The sequence below is a fragment of the Staurois parvus genome, unplaced genomic scaffold (genome assembly GCF_062004578.1).
Source record: "Staurois parvus isolate SC_StPar_1 unplaced genomic scaffold, SC_StPar_1.0 ptg000162l, whole genome shotgun sequence".
NCBI lineage: Eukaryota > Metazoa > Chordata > Amphibia > Anura > Ranidae > Staurois > Staurois parvus.
The window spans coordinates 5323799-5347702 of record NW_028317958.1 but is presented as its reverse complement, the minus strand read 5'-3'; the positions used below and the strand labels follow the sequence as shown (position 1 = coordinate 5347702).

Genomic DNA, 23904 nt, shown 5'->3' with positions numbered 1-23904 from the left:
TGCAGGACCCTTTTTTTACCCGCACCTGTATCGCATTGCATGGGTGTTCTCGATTTCTGGCAATTCGGGGTGTTAATAGTTTAACATTGACACCCGCACCAGATTGCATGAACGCCATGCGATTGCAATGTGGTGGGAAGCGCACAAGATTCACAGCGTTTCCTGCACCACATCAGTGTGAACCCGGTCACAATGATTAAGCTGAACTCCAGGAATGTTCTTCACATGCAACTCCTAAACCCTATGTGTACCCAGAATCCTACCCAAAAATCAACCTTAAGGCTACATTCACACTAGCTGTGTGCAGGCGGCAGAGAGGCATTTGGGAAGCGTTTTTACCGCTTCCCAAACGCCTCGGACAATTCTGCACATTGCAGCACATGGTGCTGTTCTAACGGGAGCGTTAGCGTTGCGTCGCGGTAAAACGAATGCCTCTGGTCGAGTCAGGAGGCGTTGAAGCTTCCTATTCTAGTCTATGGTGCCGCTCCGCAAATGCCTGGCCGGCATTTGCGGCGCGGTTGCAGGACGTTTGCGGAGCGGTAACACCATTTAAACTTCATTATAGGCGTTTGTGAGGCGTTTTTAACACTCGGCAAATGCCTAGCAACCGCCGCTAAACCACGCATGCGGCGTTTACGGAGCATTTGCCAAGAGTTAAAAAGCGCTCCACAAACGCCAGACCAACGCTTGCCAAACGCTATAGGGGCGTTTGGCAAGCGTTGGTAAAAAGGTCAAGTGTGCACGAGCCCTAACTGCTGCTATAAACAGAAAAATTGAGCTAGCATATTATAGAGATCACTTTGTCCTCTGTGCCATGACATCACAGTCTATATAGTCAAATGCATATGATAGCAGAATAGAGGCCCTCAGTCACTACCCTCTACAAAAAAGGACTTGGTACTATTCTGTTCTGCACATGCATTTACCAAGATTGAATTTTTAGGGAAGTCTTTTTAAGCGGGTACAATATTTGGAGACCCAGCAAAACCAAACTGCAGATACCTTATTCCTCAATCATTTAATACATGACCAGATACATTTTTGGATTAATTTGATGAATGGTTGGACATACACACCTGAATTATGGAGCTGGTGGAATGGTGGTTGTGGCGGCTTGTCAATACATCTAGGCCTGTATATGTATTTTTTATTTTTTTTACAGCTGATGAACTTTAGCTATTTTCAAACCATATATTGTTTCTCACCTGGCTAAGACTACGGTCATCAATCAAAAATCAGCTGCTGGCTATTGACTGGAGATCCTTGAAAATATCTTGTGTTAACCATTTTATGGCTCCAACACCCGGCTGGCCTTACAGTTACTATATGAAGTAGAACCAGGATATTATATGAACCTTATATAGACCAAAACGGTAAAATTGTTTTGCATTATTGCATACCACAGGGACTTGTTAAACTCCAACACCAGCCAAAACTTTTTTTCTAGTTTTGGATAGATTGGTGAAGGGAAAATTCTTCCGTCAGGTTTAAATGTTATGACTTAAGGTAACTTTAAAGACATTTTTAATGAGATGCTTATAGTAGGACTTACTGTACATGCTCTTCCTATTTTAAAATTTGTCTTCTGTTCTTGGTCCTTTAAATGTGCACCGACTGCGCTGGCCAACTTCAGGTATGTGAATGCCCCCTGTGCCTGTCGGGACCTATGGAGTCTCACCAGAGTCTCCAGTTTGTGAACACTCCCATTTAAAACTGCAACCTTACATGCAGCCATTTCAAGCACCACACACAGGCAGAGGGAGAGGAACATGGGGCCATAGCCACGCTGATTTAGGAGCCACTGTCAATCACCACTGTAGAGGATGAGTAGAGGTATGGTTTTGGCTCTATGTCCTTGCTCTGCCTGTGTGTGCAGTGCTGGGAAAAGCTGCACCTAAGGTTGTAGTTCTAAATGGGAGCATATGCAAACTGAAAACTCCTGCAAGACCCCACGAGGTGTAGGGGGCACCCGCATACCTGAAGTTGGCCAATTAATCGAGTAAGAACAGAAGATCCATTTTTACAAAGAATTGGAAGAGCATTCAAGTCCTATTATATGCATATCATTTCTATGTATAAAAAAATGTGTCTTTAATGTCACTTTAAGTGGTGCCGCTAGATCTCAAAGACATTGTAGAAGTTAATGTGGACTGCGAAATCAGCATCTGGAACAGCAATGGCTGTTATTAAGGCTGCTTTCAGACCCAGAGGAGCCAGCAGATGGGGTGAAGTCGTAAAAAGGAAGAGTGTCAAACCAGTGTAGGGTACAAACAATGAAGTCCATTTATTAATCAATGGAAGGTTAAAGTTAAACAGGACAAAGCACTTTAGGGGTTACAAACATTATGCTTTCAATAGATGATTTTATTTTTCGTTCTTACGACTTTAGAGAAGTACAGCCAAAGTTTTTTTGGCTGTACTTTTCCTGTGGGCCACAGGACTGACATTTGTTCTGCACTCCTGTAACCTGTTTTCAGTGGACATCAGACTGAAGTCCACTGTCGGCTGACGTCACTCAGCCGGTCCATGCTGGGGAAAGTTCCTGACTTCAAAGTTGGGATCTATCCCATAGTCTGAAGTGGCACTTGGCTCACCCTCTCAATGAAGCGCTGAGAGCCCAAGCCAGATGCTCCGCAGAGCAGAGAGCGGTGACTGACAGTCCCACTCTCTGCTCAGAATGGCTTTGAGAACCCAGTGATCATGTGATTGCTGGGTTCTCACCCTTGGACCCAGTGGGGCACATACGCAGCATCGAACCGATGCTGCATTCACCTAGGTAAGTATAAATAGGGGAAAAAAAGCCCTACCTATTTTAATTAACTTCTTTCACAAAGCTGAATAATATACATATAGTAAAGACAGCACATTCTGTGTCAGTCAGTACTTATGCCCTCACAGTATATCGCCAACATATTTGCAGAAGTCCAGTATTGACCAATTTACATGTGTAACAGAAAATATAAAACTACTGCACATAAGGCATTACTCCACCTACTCGGTACAGATCTCTTAGGGTTCAGCCAAAACTGGGGATATTTTATATGGACTAGGACTCCAGATAAAAATAACCCATTGGTGGACCAGATTGGAAAACATGCACCAATGAGGCAGCCAGTGTAGTCCTTTTCTCTCTATAACACAGCCTTGATGAAACCTTTTTAACCCTTAAAACATTTCTGCCTTTTTTTAAAATTAAACCTCTATTAATAAACAGATTTTTCCAGTTGGACCACCTGCTCATTTGGTGCTCTTCCTTCTACATTTTCACATGATTAAAATGCTATCAGTTTTCACGTTGTTGGGATTTTTACTCCATATTTTAAATGGTGGCCACTAAAGGAGATTTTCTTTCTTTCACCAGTTTCCTGTCATAGAAATTTTAACTCCTTGCCAAAAAAATATTCTCTGGAGTTGGGCTTTAACAAGTCATATATAAAACTTCAGAAAGCAGTGGACAGTCTTTTATTAAAGTTTGTAGTATGAAGAAACTAAGATTAACAGCTGACTTCAAGCACGACCATCATCAACTAAATCATGTCAATCTCAAATAATATGTCAAAACTCCAGAGTCTGAAATATGACTATTCCATTGGAAATTGGAAGCTTGACCAGTATTATATTTTACTATACTTGAAAACTCCAATAAATCAGATGCACAAGACTTATGAGCATTCTCATGTTTTACTGTTTAAATATTACAGCGTGTCGTGCATAGGATTTTGTCAACTCTTTCAGGATATTCATGACTAAACATGAGAGTCCAGCTTGAAACCTCTAATAAAACTTCTATTTTTATTGCTGTCTATGTTTCTGTTGGGGAGATAAGCTCTCACTTCCTGTCCCAATGACATCATGTCACACCTTGACACACATGGTCTTACCAGGTCAGGAAGAGAGCAAATTTCCCCCAACAAGGACAAGGACAGCAATAAAACCCAATGTTAAATCCTAATCTGGCCATACACATACATGCCTCAATCAATGCTACATAGCATGGGTGAACAAATCTACTGCTACACCTATTTTATTTTGAAGTCAACCCTGTTAGCTGTCAAAATACCTAAACAGGGTCTGCACCTGTCTGGTCAATAATTTTGTCAGCTTCTTCAAACTTTCAGTTGAGGGACGTTGGGTGGGTGGTGACCAACAGGGTCAAGCACTGAGCAAATTTTACTAGTTCATCAGGAACCAGCCAAAATTCACTTTGTGAATGGCCAGCTCAGTCCTTTTCTAGTGTGCTAAAAATTGTGTCTTATTATTGTTTGTGTCTCCAATGAAAAATCTCTTCAATGGAGTCAAGAAGAGGAATAAAGACATATTTTATTTTGAAAGCCAACCCAAAAAAGTGCCTGCATCTGTTCGGGCAATAATTTTCCACCCAGTTTCTTCGATTTTTCAAATGCTTGGGCCCTACAGAGCCAACCATTAGGCAAATTTCACCAGTTTTTCAGGAACCATCCAAAATTCACTCTGTGAATGGCCAGCTTAATCCCTCATTGTGCTACAAATTGTGTCTTATTGGGTCTTGAGAATGATACCACTCAACATGCTCTTGCCACAGACAATTAGGGCTGCTGGATCAACCATGGAGCATTTTGGTAGGATCCAGGGTCTTGACCATGTGGATCAATAAAGTTTCTTAAGATCACAGCAGGGGCGGACTGACAACTCATGGGGCCCCCGGGCAATAGGAGATCATGGGGCCCCTGTGTCCTTGCCCAAACTCAAAAAAACCTATGAAAAAGGTACCAGGGGCATCTCATGAGGCCCCCTAATGACACCGGGCCCTCGGGCAGTGCCAGAGATTCCAAATGGTCAGTCCGCCCCTGGATCACAAGTTGTGTGGTTTCTTTATGCAAGCAATAAAGGCCTGCTCTAATAAACCATCCCTACTCTAATAAAATGTTTTTGCTACAACACAATATAACATATTACACATAATAAATATTAATTTGCCACAGACAGGTGGGTGGGTGTAAAGATAGATGGATAGATAGATAGATAGATAGATAGATAGATAGATAGATAGATAGATAGATAGATAGACTGACTGTTATCTCAAGATCGCCAGGGAACAAAAATAAAGTGAGAGTAAAACTGCAGCAGAGAAAGATGAGATCTTTTCTCCTACTAGACAGGATGGTGCTGTGGGGCAGAGCTGTGTGAATCTCAAGATTGCATAGACAGGAATAGAAAGCTATTGGCATGAAAATTTCTCTCATATTCATATTTCTTCTATGTATTTAACGGTTTGCTTGGAGCTCAGTTTCAAGATGAACAGAAAATAGATGGTCCAAAACAAGTAAATAATGTGTCCCTTGAAACACCAACCTAACATTATTATTATTATTATTATTATATCATACAGTATTTATAAAGCACGAATAGATCGCTCAGCACCGTACATTACAAAGGGGGACAGAACGTGTGACAGAACAACAATACAATGCAAAGCATGAGGGGATCGAGGGCCCTGCTCTTTCGAGCTTACAATCTAGGAGGGAGGGGATGGTGGCACAGGAGGAGATAGCTGTGGGGGATGGGGTGGTAGGAAGAGTGGAGGAGGTTGGCAAGTTAGCAGGGGGTGAGGTAGGCTTCCCTGAAGAGGTGGGTTTTCAGGGTGCGCCTAAAGGAGAGGAGAGTAGGTGATAATCTGATGGGTTGGGGCAGGGAGTTCCAGAGGATGGGTGACACCCTGGAGAAGTCCTGGAGGCGGGCATGGGAGGAGGAGACCAGGGAACTAGAGAGAAGGAGGTCTTGTGAGGAGTGGAGTGTGCGTGCTGGGCGGTACTTGGATATTAGGTCGGTGATGTAGTTCGGGGCAGTATGGTGGACAGCTTTGTACGCCAGTGTTAGGATTTTGAATTTGATCCATTGTGCAATCGGAAGCCAGTGGAGGGATTGGCAGAGGGGGGTGGCGGAAATGGAGCGGTTGGTAAGGTGAATGAGTCTGGCAGCCGTATTCAGGGTCGACTGAAGTGGGCATAGCCAGCGGCGAGGCAGGCCAGCGAGGAGGGAGTTGCAGTAGTCAAGTCATGATATGATAAGGGAGTGGAGGAGCTGTTTAGTGGTTTCTGGGGCTAGGAACGTGCGGATTTTAATTTCGTAACGTTTCCGGAATGTTAGCGGAATGATCTAAACTAGTTGTCAAAATTAAAATCAATATGTTTCTTTTAAAAATAGGCAATGCATCCATTTATGTATTCATGTATTTATATACACTGTATGATACTGTACATACATTAGATAAACCAGAGAGACAATTGTAACTTAATCACCCACGCTTTCTTTATTATATTATCAATATATTCCTGTATCTCTTTTAGTGTGTTTATTTAAAAATTATTTTTTAAAAAACAGAAATTAAGAATCATTTTTCTGGAAAGAGGGACTCTGATTTAGAGACAAAAGAGGGACAGAAGGGAGCTATAGATACTACACTACACTACTCATAATTTGTGTAAATTTAACTGTTGATAAATCTCAGTTTTGATGCCTCATAGGATGAAAAGCACACCAGGTGGCATTTTTTTTATTATCTTCAGATTCCTAAATAGCCCGTATATTATATATTATTTTGAACTGCTGTCCTCTGGAAAGTGTCTAGTCACAGGCCTTCCTGGTTCAAGCTATTCATCTCCAACACAACAAAACAATAGCGCCATCAGTAAAATATATTGTGCCACAAAGAAGCAAACTTTATTACAATCTGGCCTTCAGTGGAAACCTGTAATGCTCTTACAAAATTGAGACATTCAAACTGAGCAATGAGAAAAACATCAGTGGATATTATAGACAAATCTGCCAGCCCAATCAGTATTTGCAGATAAATAGTGGAATTAAGTCAAATGGCAATTTTTCCTATACTTTTTCTGTAAAAGCCTCAATTGGCCATACCCTTCCTCCCCTCAAACTTATATATCTTAAATAACATTTCACTAGGCACTTGCAGCTGGTAATTTGGTACTGAAGAGCCCCAAAAATTCAGTGGTTCTGCATGGGAACCACTCTTTATGGATCTAATCTCAGCGCGCTTTACTGAATGCTACTGGAAAGCATGACATTTATTTTGAATGACAGCCCAACTCTGATGAACCCACACTGTACATTTCTTTCTGCTGAAAGAGCTGTACAGGGGATCATTTCCACTAATTGCCCACTCACCTCACCCATCACTTTCCCTGTGCACCATGCATTTCCCCCTGCTGTCCAGGCCCCCCTGTGTGCCCCCACCCCAGTAGTGCTGCTGGCTTCCCTCATCACATTTACCAGCCCTTCCTTTCCTGAATGAACACAATGAGTAATCTGTACCGATCACTCACTGTCTTCATTCATAACCGTAGCATAGTAAACTTTGTTTTCTTTGGGGGGCCCTGTCAGGTTGGCTGTATGGGGCCCCGTGGTTTCTAACAGCAACCCTGCTTAAAGGGCTGGGGTTAATATGAGATACATGCTTCAATACCCGTTCATTATCGCACTGCAGCACAGATGTTAAATGTAATGGACCCTGTTGTTTTAAGACAACTCCGATGTGTCATTGGGGGTTATTTACTAAAACTGGAGAGTGAAAAATCTGGTGCAAATCTGCATAGAAACCAATCAGCTTCCAAATGTTATCGTCAAAGCTTAATTGAACAAGCTGAAGATTAAAGCTGATTGGTTACCATGCACAACTGCGCTAGATTCTGGCTGCTCCAATTTTAATAACTCTACCCCATTGTGTTGTAAGGCAATAGGTGGACCTAAAGCTGGCCATAGATGGATTGTTAGATCATTAGAGCGACACCTCTCGAATGGGAACGGCCATAGATCAAAATTCAGCTGGTCCCTGCTGAACCAGCCAAATTTTGATTCATCTATGGCTAGTGGATAGCTTAAAGGTGAATGCTAAACAGATATTGTGGGTTTGGAGCTGTGTTATCATTAAATCAGAAAATACTGTTATGACAAAGCAATTTTATTCTATACATTTAATATATTTTCTTGATTGAATAGCAACATCCCTTTAAATCCAGTAGATCTTTATTTGGCATAACTAGGCTACACTGCATGGATTTAGTGGGTCTTTAATTATTTAATATTATTTAGATTTTCAATTTATTATAGCAGATTATTGGAAAAATACATAATCTTGTATATATTTATTAATCATTCATCTATCAGCCATCAATACATTTTTAATTAAAGCTTTTTGCTTATCCGAGAATGGGAAATATACTAAAGCTTGCTGTTTGGGGTACTGGGAAAATATAGCTTTATTGTAACAAGCTATACCAGGCCCAAACAGAACCATAGTGTGACATTATTGGGCCTGGGGCACAGATGGAAGGTGGTGTCCTTTTGCACAAGCTCTGCCCTTTTTGTCATTTCATTATTTTAAGAAAAACTAATACCAGACTGTTCTGCTGGATGCGGTCTGTTTTAAGTGCAAAGCTAATTTTACCTGCACAGATCAATAATTAAGAAAAAATGAAAGATGACTTCATGTTTCCTGAAATGCAATAAAAACCTTCTGCATCATATTCCCTGTACCGTTCTTTTATGAATATAGTCACAATTGGGAAAACATGACCACAATTTGTGAAGGTGTGGTGCCCAAGGTAGTGGTCTGTGAGGCCTAATATGGGAAATACACCCATGAATCCAAAATGTTTGCTGTTCTAAACACTACCCATTGTTTTATGACTTTAGCATACTCTTAGGGGCATTGTAATCCCAGAATAATAAAAATATTAATAGTAGAACCCCTCCTGTTAGTAATGTGTAGCACCAGACCATGGCAAGAAATTTACAATACAAAACATTCAATAGCCATGACACAAGGAGGTACTATACTGTCAATGAACCTCTACAGGCAGAGAGGTATTAATGTAACAAGAGAGTTATGCTTCCAATGCACAGTCTAAGCCAGGGGACCTGAAGGGCCATACTTTGGAGACCCCTGGTCTAAGCAGTGGTGACACCAGAAGTGCCAGAATTGCTTCCATTTTATAGCTGGGTAACCACTGCAATCAAAGGAACTGTTCTTAGATTCAGGACTGAAATAGCTGATTGCCATATCAAAGGTAAGGCACAATGCAAGTAATGACCATTATCAATGGAAAAACATTTGTTTGACTTCCACTTCAATAAGGTATGGAAAGTGTATGATAGCGGTGAACCATTGTGAATAGAGTTTAATTAGAATTAAAGATAAATAGGATTAGTATTTCTACTTGGAAGCTGGTTTATGGTAGAAGAACAAAACCATTTCTGGGAGCTAAGATGCTGCCTCTCTGAGCTCAATAATCCATTTGTTTCGCAAATGAGCCACCTTATTTAAAATCTTTATATGTTAAGAACAACAGATACATCCAACACATTTCAGGGGACATGACTCTCCCTTCTTCAGGGCAAAGATTCATTAAATGATCATCATGAAGTAATATGGGGAGGTTGATATTGAGGCTGGTTAAAAACTGACATTTCTTATCAGCATATGGACAGCCAACTCCATGCTTAATTTCAGGCTCACTATATTATTTCATTCTGATCATTCCATCAATCTTTGTTAAAGCCCTGAAGAAGGGGAGTCCTGATCCTTTAAACGAGTTGGCTGTATCTGTTTTTTCTAACATATAAAGATTTTAAATAACTTACAAGCAATCTGGTGTTCTTAGCCATGCGTTCAGACTTTAATAAGATAGTACATAGGTTACTAATAAATGTGCAAAAAGTCACAACCAATATCAGCCAATCAGATTTTAGTATCCTAGAATAAGATTGGTTATATGTGAAGAATGATTTGTGTCTATAGGCAACTTTTCACTTTCTTTGCTCAATTAAGTAAGTGATTTAAATAGTTTGTTTTTTGCAGTCACTATCCGCAGATCTTCCAATAACTCTTACAACAGTTTACAGTTAGGTTGGATTTATTAAAAAAACCAGTGCAAGGGTCAATGCAAATGTGCAAAAAAAAAGCCTCATAAAGTTTCAGTGTGCCACAGTCAGGATAATAAAACATAAATTCTGGTTGCTCTGGGTTATTGCCCAGTTATGTAATAATTCAATAACAAAGGAAAACACAGCATTCTGTGGAATAAGGCCCCATCTACACCTGAGATTTAATTTGCCTGTGGCTATGACATTTAACAACTTCAATAAAAATTATGCAAATGATGTAGCAGGCAGCAAGGAGTTAAATAGCCTGGCTGTGAATTGCCCCAGTTAAAATCAATTCAATGAAAATTAGACATTAAATCCCACACCTACAACCAATTAAAATGTCACATGTAGGTCAGTCCTCCCATTAGCCATAAAGATGGAAAGTCTGTAGCAATTTTGGAAGATCCCCATCAAATTTTTGTCTCAAAAAATATTTGGAGAGAACTGAACGGTCCACAGTAATCTGCAATCATTTTTCAATTTTGATGGCCCATTGGGTTCCTTTTATCCCCAAAATTGTGATAGAAATCAATGAAAAATGGTATTTTAATTAGCAATGAGGTGTTCCAAATTTCACAATAGCTTGAGTAGCTTGAGTTGTCTAGTTGTTTGAATTTAAGAACCTATTTCGGCTATGATTGGAAGATTGAACTGGACCGTTTGATTTATTGAGGTTTTTTTTCATAAAAGGTGAATAAGAGCTTTTAAAATATACCCAGCTTGAAGTAAATAGGGAGATCTACCACAGAGGGATCTTGACTCACTGGAGGTCACAATTTGTTTTTCCATCTCCAGCAACACTTGAATGTGGCACATACATGACAAAACATTAGTACACTATTCTATACAGAAAAGAGAAATGCTACCCATAAGTTGAAGAGATTTCCCAGCATGCTGGTCCAACCCTGAAAATCATCACGTGTACTTTCAAACTGTGCTATGCTAATTATTTCAACATTAACTATTACAATACTTGTTAAAAATGGATACCCAAACTGGTCACACACTGCTTGCTAAAAACTGCTCCCTTCATGGCAGCCTTTAGCTAGGAACGACTTAATGCAGACCTGCCATGATAGCAGTATCTTAGCTGTGGACATTCTTTCCAAAACTGCTGGATGCCTGGCCCATTGGCTTCCATACTTTCTGAGCCACCAACCAGAAACAAGATCAGGAGAGTCAGAGTTAGGTCAGAACTTAGGCTTTATCTGCAGACTTGCTTCAGGTCAGTGAGCCAATGTATTGAAGTTATAGAGTTAGAATTGTCAGGAAGAGAAGTCCTCAATGGCAGCCTCCATTACTAGTGCATGACAAGTTGCCAATAATGTTGTTCTCCAGGCAAGTTTTTAATTTTTTCTTATTTTTTAATGAAGCAAGTGCCCTAGCTCTACTTTAGGCTTGCTCTTTAAGGTGTCCCTGGCCCCTTTTTGCCTCATCAGGAATGTATGTGTCTTAACTTGAGGCAGCGATTGCTGTTGAGGAAACCAGTAACCACAGCTGACTATCTGTATGATGGATGAAGACATCCTTAATGGCCTCACTTGTTCTGTAGGGTGGGCCTACATGATGTAGGTTGTCCTGCAGACTCCTCCTTCCTGCATTGCTGGATGATGCTGGTGAAGCTTGGTGATGATGTCAGAAGGACCTCAAAGATTTTCTTCCAGCAGGAAGAAGGTGGCAGGGTGCTCTACAGGGGTGAGGAGAGCATAAAGCAAAGTAAAAAAAAAAAAAGACTTGCGCAAAGATGCTCTTAAGACCTTCATAGATAAACTTAGTGATTGACATTACTTCTACAGACCTTCAACTGAGTTCAAACATTTCGTTAACCCTTTCCACAATGCAGGATTCTGAGCTGATGAAAGATTGATGTAGGCCCTTAAAGGAATTATTATTTTGTAAAACTTGATCCTTTGTATGAACTGCAAAAGGCTAAAAGCCAAGCTGATCTTTATCAAAGAAGCATCAGAAACTGAATGTTCAATGAATTCAAAGAGCAAAACGTGGATTCTCCTTACCTGCTCGGTGTAGATGATGCTGCTGAAAGCTCTGCTGATGGAGGGATCCCTGACACAGTAAAAACATCCAGGCACTTATCCACAAGTAGACGACCCAAGACATTGCCCAGAGCATCGCCATTCTCTAAATGAAGCACAAGCAAGAGTTATGATCCCGACCCTCCACTTAAGGGAGCTCCTTAATTGTAACCATTTGCAATATATATGAAATGACCTGGTGTGCTGCATGTGTTCAGAACACATTACAACATAAAGGTTAAGAACATACAGACAGCCCAGGAACAAGGCGAGCTAGCAGGGAAAGCTAAACCATTTAGCAGTGCAAATGGCTTTCTTATGAAATGTAATTTTAGGTCATCAATCTCTGACCTTAAATATATGAAGTTCTGAGTGTACAGACGCCCTGTAGGCTCTCAGCTGTTCACATCTTTGTGTGTGTAAGTATCTGTCTACATTGATATCATTGTTACAATACAAGTTTAATATGATCAGTGATGATATAGACTCTATGGGCTGTATTATAACTGTAGCGTATGATCATATTAAACTTGTATTCTAAAAATGATATTAAAGTAGACAGATACATACACACATGAATGGCTGAGAACTTACAGGGCTACTAAATCCTTGGTGTTCAATCTGCACCCCGGGGGGCCGCATGTGGCCTTTTGGCAGTTATTGTGCCACCCCTCAATTTCTTGCAAATAGCTCCCTTGTATTCCTTGCCTAGGTGCTTACTCATGCAAGTAGATGAAAATATTCTATAGACTGTCTGCTAGTAGCTAAATTGATTGGTTTATTTTTTCCCATAGTTTAATACTTTTTTCTGTGCTGTCCATTTCTTTTCTCAGTTTATGTTTTTTTTTCTTTTTGTTCCTCTAATCTTTTATAATAGATTTTGCTTAGGAAAATATTAAATGTGGCACAAGTAATTTTTAGGGGGAAAGGGGTTGTAGGGAGCACATATGTGGAAGCATTGATTTGTAAAGGAGCTTTTATAGTAGTAACCTCTTTTACAGTCTCATGTGGGGTTTCTCCAGTCCAGTATAGCTGTCTTTTGAAGCATGTTTTTGGTCTCAAAAACCCTTACAACATGTCCATAGTCTTTGACCAGCTCTTTCAGCATGCCCATAGTGTCTGACCATCTCTTGTAGCATATCCACAGTCTCTGATCATCTCTTGCAGCATGTCCATAGTCTCTGACCATCACTTGTAGCGTGTCCCTCTGATCATCTCCTGGTGCATGTTTGCAATCTATAACACCTTCCTGAACCATTGGGCTCACTGCAAATTATGTGTGACCTCCTGGTAATGTCAGAGATCACATTTAAGCCCCTCTATATGCCCTCTTGCAGCAAACCTGTAGTTACCTGCCATATCTTGTAGCATGCTCAAAATCTCTGACCATCTCTTGTAGTATACCCATAGTCTCAGACCATCTCTTATGACAAGCCCATAGTCTCTGACCATCTCTTGTAGCATGCCCATAGTCTCTGACCATCTCTTGTAGCATGCCCATAGTCTCTGACCATCTCCTGGTGCATGTCTGCAATCTTTGACACTTTTCTGAACTATTGGGCTCACTGCAAATTATGTGTGGCCCCTTGGTGATGTCAGGGACCCAGGGGCGGACTGACCATTTGGGAACTCGGGCACTGCCCGAGGGCCCAGGGTCAGTAGGGGGCCCCATGAGATGCCCCTAGTACCTTTCATAGGTTTTTTTGAGTGTTGTTTGAGTGTGGGAAAGGACACAGGGGCCCCATAATCCCCTATTGCCCGGGGGCCCCATGAGTTGTCAGTCCACCCCTGCAGGGACCACACTTAAAACCCTCTATATACCCCCTTGTAGCATGTCTATAGTCTCTGACCATCTCTTGTAGCATGTCTATAGTTATTGACCATCTCTTATGGCATGCCCATTTTCTTTGACCATTTTCTGGTGCATTGCTACAATCTCTGACACCTTCCTGTACTATTATGTTCACTGAAAACTTTGTATGGCCCCTTGGTGATATCACCTCTTTTTCTCAAAATACTGTTTTCATCTTTTTTTTATCCTTCATGAAATCTCCTGCAGCCTCTTTCAGACACTTCCTGTCCTGTACTTGATTCTCTGTCAGTTTCACATCATTGTGGACCACCTTTTTGGTGGGCCATGCCTGCACAATATGTGTCAGCTCAGCCACTTGTAGTTTCCACCAGAGGTGCATGTGAAAGGGTAGCAATGCAATTGGGAGACAGTTGTCACCCTATAACAGAAAGTGGCTGGACAAGGATAGGATTATCAAGAATTCTTTTAAAGAAAGCTGCATGTTTACAAAGATTGAAAGCAACCTCTGAAATCACAATAACATGTTGAAGGCTATATTGAAATTTAATAATTGGGCTTAAATCTTTTTGAAGAATAAAGATTCAAAATAATATCCTACACCAGCTTTTCTCAAACCTTTTACCCTAGAGGACCTCTTCAAGAAGATGACACTGGGGCAAATACCCCTTTCAATAGAGGCCAGTAGGAAGAATGTCATCTTACATTTGTGGTTAGTGGGAAAAATGTCCCTTACACTGGTGGTCGGTGAGAAAAATGCTCCTTATATTGGTGGTCATTGGAAAGAATGCCTCTTACAGTACATTGGCAGTCAGTGGGAAAAATGCTCCTACAATTGGTGGTTAGTGGGAAGAATGCTCCTTACATTAGTGTTCAATGGGAAGAATGTTCCTTATATTGGGGGTCAGTGAGAAGAATGCTCCTTACGTTAGTGGCCAGTGGGAAGAATGTCCCTTACATTGGCAGTCAGTGGGAAGAATGTCCCTTACATTGGTGGTTAGTGGTAGGAATGCCCCTTGCATTAGTGGTCATTGAGAAGAATGCTCCTTTCATTAGTTGTCATCGGGAAGAATGTCACTTACTTTGGCGGTTAGTGGGAAGAATGTCCCTTACTTTGGCGGTTAGTGGGAAGACTGTCCTTTACATTGGTGGTTAGTGGTAGGAGTGCCCCTTACATTAGTGGTCAATGAGAAGAATGCTCCTTACATTAGTTGTCAGTGGGCAGAATGTCCCTTATTTCAGTGGTCAGTGAGAAGAATGTCCCTTACATTGATGGTTTGTGGGAAGATTGTCCATTACAGTGGTGGTCAGTGGGAAGAATGCCCCTTACTTCGGTGGTCAGTGAGAAGAATGTCCCTTACATTGATGGTTTGTGAGAAGATTGTCCATTACATTGGTGGTCAGTGAGAAGAATGTTTCTTAGATTAGTGGTTAGTGGGAAGATTGCCCCTCACATTGGTGGTAAATGGGAAGAATGCTTCTTACATTAGCGGTCAGAGGGAAGAATGCTCCTTACATTGGTGGTCAGTGGGAATATTATCCCTCACATTGGTGGTCAATGGGAAGAATACTCCTTTGGTGGTCAGTGGGAAGAATGCCCCTTATATTGGTGGTCAGAATGACACCCTTAGAGACAGCTAAAGAGATCATTGATGTAGTGGTGTTGGCCCTGGAACTATGAGCAACCATCAGATTTGAGGTTAATCACCCACAGCTCAAGGAACCCCTGGCAACCTCTGGTTGAGAATGGCTGGTCTAGAGTCATAATACAACCTCTATATTGTTTGAATAATTTGTAACCTATGTAGTTTTGTCACATTGACGTTAGAACAAGCAGACATTCTCACAAGGCATGGAAGTAACATTGCATATATTTATCACCCCTATTTATATTTTGCATAGGATCTATGGAATGGAATGATTTCACATTTTGCTTGTTGCCGTGTAGGACCACGGACAAGCGCCAATATTGCACAATCAGTTACAGACAGACCTCTGAGGAAATGAAGCTCCATTCGAAAATTTCTTACTGGGAAAAGTGGATACTTTAAAAGCTATTACAGGCATAATGGAACTAACTGAGGAAAGAATATGCAGCATCCTTGAGCCTGTGAAGACATGCTGAGCACTGTAGTTCCACAGTACTATTCACTACAACTGACAAAATAAAGCCAGGCTGTGCCAATTACACTACCCTTCTTGTGTGCGTTACTGGGAGCTATTGGTGTCACCAGGTTGGGTCACAGCAGACTTGTTATTTTCATGGCCATTACCTACAGATACTGATTACAAAGTTGGAGAATTGACTGGCCCGTCTTCCAGTATAAGCATTTACAGAAAAGGGGGGAGTAACTCTTTAGTTCACTGATTGCGACAGCTGTCTGTCATCTATTGACATCTTGTTGTAGAACATTTTCTCACTGAGTCACAAAACATTTCACGCACAATTCTAAGCTACGCCAACCCCTGGAATGCATTCATGATTAGTCCATGCCACTGAGACATACAGCTGTGCTGCACACAATGATGTGAATCATTTCACAATAGTTTTAAATGTTATAAGGTGAGCGGTGCCACCCGTCATATATTCAGTACATTGGGCAGGCTGGGGAGACCGCACTCCCAGTCCTTCCAAGACCACGGCTCTCCTCATCACCTGCTGGGATTTTTTCTTCTTTCACCCAATTAATCAGACTTCAGACACTCTCCCTTTTTTTCAGCCAATCAGACGTTCCTGCTGCTGTATTTTCCTGCGCAGCCAGAGGAAAGTCATTCAGGGAGATGGTGTTCCAGGCAGAAATTTTGTCACTTATTCACTTGTAATCTCTCAATGAACCAGGAGGAAATGTTTTATAAAACAAAACTGCTGAAGAAGACTAATTTATAAATACATTATCCTATCCAATATCAATCAAAGCAATATATGGGGCTTGGGTTTGTATGAATATTTAATGTTAATTTTAGAATCCTATTAATGTTATAACCACTGCATAAGTTCCCTACTACAATCTTAAATCAAACTCATTGATGATTTTGATTCCATCCAATCAACTGTCTATTATGTGTATATAATGTATAGAAACATAATGGGAGTTTATTAGCAATTTGCAAGATAACAACAAAAAGACACAGAGACACACATATGCAGCAAAGCCAGCTTTTTAGAGTAATAGTGTATTATTATAAATTATATTATTTAGACTATTACAACAGACAAACACACATACAGGGAAAAATTAATAAATAAATATATATATATATATATATATATAAATTTATTTTTTGCAAACACACACAGGAAAAAAAAATAATACAAATCTTATCTCTCTCTCTCTCTCTCTCTCTCTCTCTCCCTATATATATATATATATATATATATATATATATATATATAAATGTATTTTTTGCAAACACACACAGGGAAAAAAAAAAATCTTATCTATATATATATATATATATACGTATATATATATATTTTATATATATATATATATATATATATACATATACATATATAAAAATACACACAGGAGAAAAAATATATATTTATTTACAGTATTACTCAGTATATATATATATACTGTAATTAATATAGATATATTTTTATATATATATATATATATATATATATATTACAGTATTTACCTTGCATATTTAAGTTGTGTGTGTGTAGATAGGATATGCAGAATACATATTTATTTTTCTTCTTGAATACTTAGGTATGATTATATGTGTGTCTACCTATCTGTACCTCTATCTATCTAAAGTGTCTGTCTATCTATCTCTCTGTCTCTGTACTTTATCTATCTTCCTATATAACATCTATGCTATGCCCAACAATAGGATCACAACCTGTGGGATCAGGGTTACTCCATCCAGATCCCACAATCAGATTCCCTAGGAATACACTGCACATCTTGCGTAGGGTGCCACAATGCCAACCAAGTTCACCTATTCTCAGAACCCTTACAAAATCCTAACTTGGACTCCCTGGTAGACGAGGTTGACTAGTGAACCATGTCATCCAGATGCTGTAGAGTACAGTCTTGTTTATATGACATCACCTGCATAGCTGAGCAGCCAATGCCACCCACAAGCTGCCCTTTCATTGCCTTCCAGGAGACACATGGACGGAGCAGGGCAGTGTGTGAAGTTGGTCATTGACAGAGAAGTTGCTGAAATCTAAGATTCTAAAGATATTTGTTGAAGGGATGCTAAAAGCCCCGGGTACCACTCCGGTCCTGATGAGAGAGATGCAAAGCACAAAAGATGCTCCTGTCATTGTAGTCACTGGATTTTCTTTTATTCTACATGTTTGCTATGGTTCTATCTCATCTTACACCCCCATGCTGCTTATTGTTACCCCCCCCCCCTTCTATTATTTCTGATCAATACATCATTGTAATCCCAGGTAGCCTAAGCAGATTTCTAGCTAGTAAAAGAGATCTTTGCCTGTTCTCCTCTTTCTCTCCATGTTATCTGATGACTTTTAAATCTCAAAGCCTCTTACCTGTATAATCCGGCCAGTGGCAATGAGTTCCAAGGGGGATCATTGGAAAGATCTAAGACTTTTTAAAAATCCATTTGCACCAAAAAAAAAAAGGAAAAAAAAAAAAAAGCTTTGTTCATCCAGCTTCCCCAAATAGTAATCTTCTTCCTAGGGATTAGAAGGTGCTCTGGCTGTGCTCTATCACTCCACTATTTGCAGAAGAGGGGGAATCAGAGACATGCCAGCCTGGACTGGGCTGTCAGGAAAAGTGGCCAAGATCTGGAGGGTGGAAGCCTTGCTCATACTTCCACTCCTCCACCTTTAAATCAGATCCCTGGTTGTGCAGCAAGCATTAGGAGTCGCTCCTCTGCGCAGTGGCAGTCGGACAGGTTTTTCGCTGCTGCTTCCCAGTCTCAGTGCAGATACGAGAGCCCAGCCTTTATCGTGGAGGCTGCCTGTGACTACTCTGAGCATTCCTCCTCGCCTATGTCTTAAAGGGGCAGCGCCTCTATTTTCAGAACAGCCAACTTTTAGCAGCGCATCATGACAGGCATCGATCTGTGTTGGTTTCAGGACATTTAAATGTGTTGGGGAAAAAATAGATGTGGTCTGGTGCTGTGCAAGGAGGAGTGATGAGAACATGACAGATCAGACTAATAGAGCATCCTAATTCCAGCATGGAAGGGACAGGATGACAGTCCATTAATGGGGGGACTGGGCTGTGACAGGCAGCAGATCAACACAAATGGGATTTTTATGGCTGGAGCTGAGGAAGCAGATGTTGGGTGCCGCAGAGCGACTCTTTACATGCTGAACTGCTAGGGGACTACAAGCTCCAGCATGCCCAGATTAGTTTGGAATACAGGGGCTGGTTTTCTAAAAGGGAAATTGCTATGAAGATCATTGGTGCACAGGGGCGGACTGACCATTTGGAAACTCGGGCACTGCCTGAGGGCCCGAGGTCAGTAGGGGGCCCCATGAGATGCCCCTGGTACCTTTTTCATAGGCTTTTTTGAATTTACTGTGTTTTAGTACAGTTTTCTGCAGGGAAAATGCAGCCTGTTCTACGCAGTCCAGATGTGTTTTGGACGCATTTTTGCATGCGTGTTTTTGATGCATTTTCGGCATGTTTCAGTTCATTTTTTCCCTCTCTCTTTTTCTTCAATTTAATTAGGTACCCAGGGGCGGACAGACCATTTGGAAACTCAGGCACTGCCTGAGGGCCCGGGGTCAGTAGGTGGCCCCATGAGATGCCCCTGGTACCTTTTTCATAAGCTTTTTTGAATTTAGGCAAGGACAAAGGGGCCCCATGATCCCCTATTGCCCGGGGGCCCCATGAGTTGTCAGTCTGCCCCTGTTGGCACACTGGTATGGCGGGTTCACTGGTGCTTGCGGATGTCTGCTTATGTGTGAGCTGGCCATGCAATATACAATCAGATCGGATGTAAGCGAATGTCGTTCGCTAACATCCTTTTCTTCGTCCTTTTCCATTTATTTTACCAAATGCCAACATTAAACCCCCCACCTTGTAAGCAACCCATTCAGTTTACCTCGATAACGCCGGCACCTCCCGGCCCTTTAAGGGGTTTCTGATGCCAGGAGGTGGGGGTTTAGGATCATGTGACCACCGTGATTGGCTGTCCCAGTGGTCACATGATTGGAAAGCTCCTGATCGCAAGTAGTGATCTGGAGCTTTCCATTAAGGGCTCATGTACACTGCAGCTGATAAAGTGACATTCAGGAGCTTTTCTGCGTGTTTTTCAGCAGCCCCTGAACTCTCCCTAATGTTTTCCTATGTGTCCATGTACACATCGTCGTTTACAGTCGTTTACAGGCAGTTGAGTTTACAGTCGGTTTTTTTAATGTACCAAACTTGCGTTCAGGAGTAGATTTTATCAGCTTTTCAAACAACAAACGTGCATAAACACGGTTAACTGCGTTTGTAAGCATTTGCATTAAGGCCCCACGTACACGGGACACTTCTGAATGATGGATACTGACTGCTGGAAAACGTAGGTTAAAAAACGTCTGTTTAGCCGCGTTTGCATAACGCATTTATGTGCATTTGCGTTTATAAGCGTTTTTTAAAGATAAGCACAGGAGAACCTCCCAAATGCCCAGAATGCACTGAAAAGTGCTAAATTATTAACTATTTCAGACTGTTTCAGAGAAATACAGAGAGTAGAAGCAGAGACAGCAGTATGTGTTGAGATAATTAGGTGTGAGTTGCTCATTAACATATCTTTTGTTTCCAAGGGTGGGAAAGGTGTCTGCTGGAGTGAGTTATTAAGGTCACCTGGCAGGGGGTCTTCAGGAGGAATTTGAGGTGTGAATGGTCATTAACATATCTTTTGTTTCCAAGGGTGGGAGAGGTCTGAGGTGTGAATTGGTCATTACAATGTGTGACAAGGTTGGTAGGAACATCCTGTGTTCAGTGTTTTTTCCATCTGAGTACCTTGAAAACGCTTTGCATGCATTTTTCATGATGAAAAAAGGCTCTGGACAGCATTGGGAACTGGAAGAGTTAAAAAATGTAAAAAGAAATTTTCAAACGCTTATAAGCGCGATTTGCTGTGTTAAGCTGCGTTTACAAGCGTTTTGAATTTGAAACGCTGATAAAATCAACTGCTGAACACAAGTTTTCTGGGTTCAAAAAAAGACTGTAAACTCAAATGCCTGTAAACAACTGTAAATGAAGATGTGTACATGGACACATAGGAAAACATTAGGGAGAGTTCAGGGGCTGCTGGAAAAAAACGCTGAACAGCTCCTAAACGTGAGTTTATTAGCTGCAGTGTACATGGAGCCCTTAGAAGCGTTTTTTAACTCTTCCATATCTAAATGCTGTCCAGAGCCTTTTTTCATCATCAGAAATGCATGCAAAGTGTTTTCCATGTACTCAAATGGATCCGGTACACCAGCACAGTCAGTTCCAGGTTTTGTGTGAAGGAAAAATTGGTAGAACGTGCCGCATTATGCTCATGATGGGATCCATAGTGAATACAACCAGAAAAGACAGGTCATCTCAACACATACTGCTCTCTCTGCTTCTGCTCACTCTATTTCTCTCAAAATGTCTGAAATAGTGAATTTTTAACCGTTTTTCAGTGCATTTTAGGCATTTGGGATGGTCTCCTGTTGTTATTTTTAAAAAACGCTTCTAAACGCAAAACGCTCATAAATGCGCATAAATGCGGTATGCAAACGCAGCTAAGCAGATGTTTTTTAACCTTTTTTTCAGCAGTCAGTTTCGATCGTTCAGAAGTGTTTTCCAAACATCCCGTGTACATGAACCCTAACTGTGTGCACGGGTTACACTTCATCCCTTTAAACCTGAACACATATTAATTATACAGGTTCTGTGGCTAATTAACCTCTTGCCTACCGGGCACTTTTACCCCTTTCCTGCCCAGGCCAGCTTTCAGTTTTCAGCGCTGTCACACTGTGAATGGTAATTGCGCGGTCATGCAGCACTGTACCCATATGACATTTTTATCATGTTTTTTCACACATATAGAGCTTTCTTTTGGTGGTATTTAATCACCACTGAATATTATATTTTTTGCTAAATAAAACAAAAAACACCTGAAACGTTTGAAAAAAAAGCACTTTTCTTCATTTCTGTTATAAAAGTTTGCAAATAAATAACATTTCTTCATAAATTTTGGTCAAAATGTATTCTGCTACATTTCCTTGGTGAAACTAATAATAATAATAATAATTGAATTTGTTTTTTTTTTCAAATGTTTCTATTACTTTTTATTACGTTTTCTTTTTCTTGCTATTTTATTTTTCAGCACACTGTGACCAAAGCAATAAAATGTTACCATAGTAACATTGAACTATTCTGGGCAATTGATCAGGATTTTTTTTTTAACACATTATGATTGATAATACCAATGTATTTCATTGATATTTGCAATCATTGTCACTGAATGAAACTGATTCATTCAGTCTTTTGTTGTGATTAACTGTGATTGAGCAAAGCTGATCACATGATACAGATGGGCAGTGATTGGCCCTTTCTGTATCATGTGACTGCCTTGACCAGTCACAGCTAACAGCATAATTTTATACAGTGGATAGCATGACAGGAAACCATCCATTGTATACAATTGACATGTGATCTGCTGTGATTGGTCACAGTGGTCACATGACACTGGCAACGAGCCGGTGTAGTGATATGTCATTGGCTGTGTCCTGTGGACTCTCAGCACAAAATTAGTTCATATAGAAATTAAAGGCCAATCATTTGTGTATAGATGCACATTTCTTCTTACCTTTGATCACATACCCTCTGTTCTCAGCTGCATAAGAGCTGGGGGAGGAGGAACCGCAGCACACTAATCTTCCCAGTGAATGACTGTGCATGGGGGGCGTGTCAGGACAAGTCTGATCATTGGAGGAGAGCAGGCTGAGTTCCAAGCACAGCTAGAGAACTGACCATGCTGTGCTCTCATGCCTAGTGTGGTCAAATTATAAAAGGAAGCAATACAAAGAGAACTGGATGCTTTTTCATACAATTACATGGTGCAGCAGGAACATAACAGGCATATGAAATGTTAGGTTTACACATTCTTTAAATCTAAAACCAAAAATGTACATATATATATATATATATATATATATATATATATATATTGCAGCTTACCAATCATTAGATGTGGTGGCTGCATTCGTTTTCTTTTCTTTTTTCATCTTTTTCTCTCTATTTTCACCTGGTCATCGGACTAGTAACATACCTCCGGTAACAGTGAGACACAACTCTGGATGGATGAACACAGAGGGCACAGCAGACAGCAGCATTGCCAGTCTGGGGGATGGAGAGCGTCAGATGTACCAGCAGATTTAAACACATTAACAAATTGAAGCCAAACTCCAGCTCACATTTTATAATCAGTTACAGCAACATTGTGTTTTTTTTTCCTTTTGAGTTAAAGGTTTTACACAAATAAATATAGGCTGATCACTGTAAACTGTCCTGTTAGTGGTAAATGGTTTGTCTCATCCCTGTAACCGATGCATTCTGCTGGAGAGCTTGTGCTTTTAAAAAAAAAAAAGACTTGCTGGCTGGATCACCAGATAAAAATAGAAGAATGAAAGCCTAAACATGAAAACTAATGCAGCCATCACATCTAAAGAATTGGTAAGCTGCAATATAATAAATATTTGCTGTTTAATTCTGCCTTACCCTGTGTTCTTGTACATTTTCCTGTGCTTTTAATGGCATTCTATGTAGTTCAGTTAAAATTGTGCCACATCAAAACACATGGTGTTGTGGTATCAGGAGTTCTGGGGGGCCTGAACACACGTGCATTTACTAGATATGTGGGAGTAAGAATTAATGGGACCGGTGTGCATCTGCAAAAGGCAGCATTATGGTGCAGGAAAATGCGCAAATTTGCACGCTGTGACAAGGAGCCCAAATCCTCCAGCGCTGTTTGTTTTAACACATTGAGTGCAATAAATCAAAACATTCCCCACTGAACTCTCAGGGCCGGTTCACACTATAGAAACGCAGTCCAGATGCGTTCTGAATGTGTTTCCACATGCGCGTTCTGATGCATTTTTGATGCGGTCCAGTGCATTTTTTATGCATTCCAGTTATTTTCCCCCCTCTCTTGTTCTTCAATTTAATTAGGGACATG

The 23904-nt window shown here is 40.7% G+C and overlaps 1 protein-coding gene across 3 annotated transcripts in view; it reads right to left on the bottom strand.

Annotated features, from left to right (window-relative positions):
* TAFA1 (TAFA chemokine like family member 1) overlaps nucleotides 1–18712 on the bottom strand; it is a 547163-nt gene extending 528451 nt beyond the window's left edge. Inside the window, exons 1-2 of one of the 3 annotated variants that reach the window (XR_016312530.1) lie at nucleotides 18278–18712; nucleotides 11940–12063 (exon numbers count right to left, since the gene is read on the bottom strand). Coding sequence is in view for 2 of the 3 variants with exons in the window: in XM_089676017.1 (XP_089532143.1) it covers nucleotides 11940–12060 (121 nt within the window). In the remaining variant the exon portion in view is untranslated. The remainder of the gene's footprint in view (nucleotides 1–11939; nucleotides 12064–18277) is intronic. The other 2 variants (XM_089676017.1, XM_089676018.1) reach the window with 2 other exon arrangements.
* Between the last annotated feature and the right edge of the window lie 5192 nt (nucleotides 18713–23904).